Below are 3,780 nucleotides of genomic sequence, written 5' to 3' on the forward strand. Positions count from 1 at the left end.
AACGGACCTGCAGCGAGGAGCCGTCACCTTCTCCCGTTTCACCACGGATATCGACCAAGACGTCAGGAGGGTCTCCGGCCTGGTCGATGGACCGGACCTTGGCTCGTGGTCGCACCTCCTCATGGGCTTGTTCGTCGTGGTCGCCATCCTGTCCTCGATGGCGGCAGTCCTGGCCATGCTGGACGTGCCATTCGCCGCCGAACGCGCTGCGAGGACACCGCCGGGCTACGACCCCGCTGCTGTCTTCGAGAGGGGATCTGGGCCGTCACGGCTGGAAGTTAGTGACGGCGAGACGAAAAGCGCCGACCTGTCCGGCAACACGATGAAGCCAGCGGTACCTGCCGGAATTGCCTCTCCTCTGCCCTTCCCGTTCACCGCCAACAGAACGGAGCCTGAACCTGAAGTCTGCTAAGCCTCATGTTCGGGCGATGGGTCTTCAGTAGAATGTTCAGAAGTGGCTCATTGCCAGGTGCCCCCGAGGAATCAGGAACACCGGACCGGAAATACAACGAAACTAGGACTAGAGGAAACTCTCTTCTTAGTTTTGCTCTTTTACGCAGCGCTATTTTACTCCATGGCATTTCAAGAAATGATTATATGGCTTTCCACTCTGCGTTTCATTTGTTTACTACATTTACGCCTTATCTTGAGAATCTAACCTCTTCGGCTCTTTTAGCCCATAGTGTATGCATTGAACGAAGGCCCTAGCAGTGAAAGAGTGTAGTGTGAACTGCCGGTATTTGGGGAATCACTTCAAGAAAAAAAAAGAAACTACTCCTTAAAAACGAAACAGCACAGAGGAGTGTTTCACATCTTTTCCAGCTTCCTGCGCCCTGCAGGAGTACCACACAAGCAATAAGCGGTTTCGGCACACCTCACTTCTCTAACGCAATTGTAAATGTGAAACTGCGGTAGTAGTAGTTTTTCTCACGGCTGCACTTGAAGCTGGTTTTGGGGATCTCGGGGCTGCTCTCGTAGATAAATGAAAAAGAGCTAAATGCTCCAAAGAAAAAAAACAATTTAAAGGGAAAATGAGAGCAGTAAAAACAAAAACTCAGAAGAGGAAACAAAACGCACATCACTGTCAGTCACAGGAAAACACAGCCATATATATATATATATATATATATATATATATATATATATATATATACACTCGAAAAAGGTTGGGCCTCCAGCCGAAGCGTCGTGAATTAAATCTTGTTATGTTTTTCAATTTCTGGTGACTATCCTATATATATATATATATATATATATATATATATACACACAGTCTAGCCGGGTTATAACGAAGTCAGCGGGAATCGGAAATCACTTCGCTATATCCACTATTTCGTAATATGCGGACTACGAAAAAAAATGCAAACATCGGCATACCGACATAAAACAAAGCGCGCGCTGCCACACCTCCTGCAGACTGCACTCTAAGAACTGATACTCTCTATGATAGAGTATACCGGCTACTGCACTCGCTTTAGCAGCAGTTTACTCCGCCTAAATTCCCTAAGGAGTGAAACGCCTCCTTCGGTAAAGAGTAAAACTGCGAGCGCACTCCCTCTAGGGCCTGAGGGAGTTGGAGGTTGTTTATTTTCTTAGCTTTTGTACTGCAGCGGAGTCATATATATAGTGACCTGTGACTCGCATCTCATGCAAACTAGTGATAAGCAAAAACAACCAAACAAGAAAGTGCCCTGTGCTCCGCCGACAGAGCCAGACCTTGTACATAACCGATACGTGCAGTGTACAGTCCAGCCGTGGCGCTGACTGCCTGGGAGAAATAGAGAACCGCGATTGGCCAAGACGGCCGCTCTCTGCGACGCCATCGAAAAAAAAAAATCGTCTCTGTTCTTTTTTACATTTTTTCCCTGCGCGGCGTGCTCTACCTCTCTACGCCGTGACGCCGTTCAAGGACAACGCAACACGAGACCGGCGTGCCACGCGATGCAGTGAAGCAACCTTTCGCTCCGCAGGAGAGCAGACGCGACGCCACGAAAGGACGCCGTCAGCCGAATTTTGCTCTTATTTTCGCGGAAAAAATCGCCTCAAGGATGCAAAAATGTGTTGATTGGCAGATCATTTTTCGGCTGGTATTAAATCTCTTCGTTATATCCGCTGACGCGCTCTTATTTACTTCGTTAAAACCGGACCCAAAATGTACTGAAAATGCAAAAATGGGAATGGGAAATTGAAATCCCTTCGTTATAACCGCTATTTCGCTATAAGTGGCTTCGTTATAAACGGGCTAGACTGTGTATACACACACACACACACACACACACACACACACACACACACACACACACACACACACACACACACACACACACACACACACACACACACACACACACACACACCTGCCACAGAGCAGGCTTCAGACAAGCAGCCAAACGAACACACAACGGATAAATGCGTGGAATGGCCATTGTACGTGCTTTCGCACTAAAACACGCTGGGACTTAAAATTTTACTTCGCATAGGGAAGGCTTGTAATACATAGACGCAAAAGAGATCAACACATATCTCTGCTAACAACGCGCCGTATTCGTAAAAAGAGCTGCATACAACGTGAAAGAATCGTGAAACGAGCGAATATTGTATTAGTCCAACGTAAGATTGAATCTCTGAGCGCTAGCGTTTGGTGCGGGGCTCTCCGAGGGGTCTCCATAGTTGGACGTCGTGGGTGGGACGACATCCTCCGTCCTTGGTTCCGGCGCCGGCTGGCTACTGTTCCTCGCTGCTGCACTTCTCCCCGTTACCGCCGGCCTCCTCGCGTCTGCGCTATCCCTGAAAGGCTCAGTGGCCGGCCCAGCCTCTACGATCCCGCCTTCAGGAGAAGCCGGGTCGTCTGGCTGGATCATGTAGCGGCGGGCCAGTTCTTCAGCTTCGAGTTCTTCAGCGGCTCCTCCCGAAGCCACCGCTGGAGCAGGGGCGGGTGCCAGAAGGTTCCTGGAAGGAACGGCGTTCCGGCCGCTGCCGTGACCTCCGCGTCCGCTGTCAAAGGCCCCTTCCGAGGAGATGTAGCGACCCGCCACCACTGCGGAGATCGTGAACCCCACCGTGACGACGCTGACGGTGAACAGCAAGAGAATGGGCACGGAGCAGGTCGTTGCGGTTCTCGGTGCCAGGCCAGCCGTCGCCATGTGGTCGTTCTTGCACCTGGAGTTCAACGGTGGTTGCTGGAACAGCTCGGCTGTCGCTGAGGCTCCCAGTGGTGTTCGTTCTTTCTCCAGAGACACAATAGCGACTTTGGACTCCCGGGCGACGGCGTCCAGCACCTCAGCCAGACTCACTGTTCGCCGAGTGGCGGTGCCAGATTTCCTCGTGCAGGTTGTCGAACTGTCAGCGCCATATTCGCGATGCATCTTTCCAACCGTCGACCAAGATAGAAACGGAGGCGAACAGAGCGGGATAAATCGCTGCTAACCGAGATAAGCTGTAGCAGCTCGCAAGCCTCGCGGCGGTTAGGGCGCAATGCTAATGATGATAGCTGTTGAAACCATTCAAGCGAGGTGCATATGAAAGCGTCTTTAAATACTGAAGGAAGTATCACAGGCGACATTCGGACACTTCTCTCAAGGCAGCCTATATTTTGTGTTCATTGTCACCTAATTACACTTTATTCAGTGGTCCTTAAAATTATTTCAGGCGAGTACCCACTCTCGCGCGTCAGTTCCCCGAACACGGCCGATGAAGAAGATGTAAAAAAATTTATTGCGAGAAACCCGTAGAATTTACTTGGAGATCTCCCTCGCTCGACTCGGGCTTCCTCTATCTATC

General features: G+C 50.3%; 1 protein-coding gene across 1 annotated transcript; it reads right to left on the reverse strand.

The window, feature by feature from the left end:
- Positions 1 to 2,600: 2,600 nt before the first annotated feature.
- Positions 2,601 to 3,365, reverse strand: LOC149339110 (uncharacterized). Its single transcript, XM_089550877.1, has one exon. It carries the CDS (start codon positions 3,363 to 3,365, stop codon positions 2,601 to 2,603), a length of 765 nt encoding a protein of 254 aa, XP_089407003.1.
- Between the last annotated feature and the right edge of the window lie 415 nt (positions 3,366 to 3,780).

This window comes from Amblyomma mixtum, chromosome 6, assembly GCF_055824585.1.
Source record: "Amblyomma mixtum isolate Tamu chromosome 6, ASM5582458v1, whole genome shotgun sequence".
Taxonomy (NCBI): domain Eukaryota; kingdom Metazoa; phylum Arthropoda; class Arachnida; order Ixodida; family Ixodidae; genus Amblyomma; species Amblyomma mixtum.

Coding starts and splice junctions, on each gene's coding strand:
- LOC149339110 (XM_089550877.1), bottom strand. CDS start 3,365: ATGCATCGCGAATATGGCGCTGACAGTTCGACAACCTGCACGAGGAAA.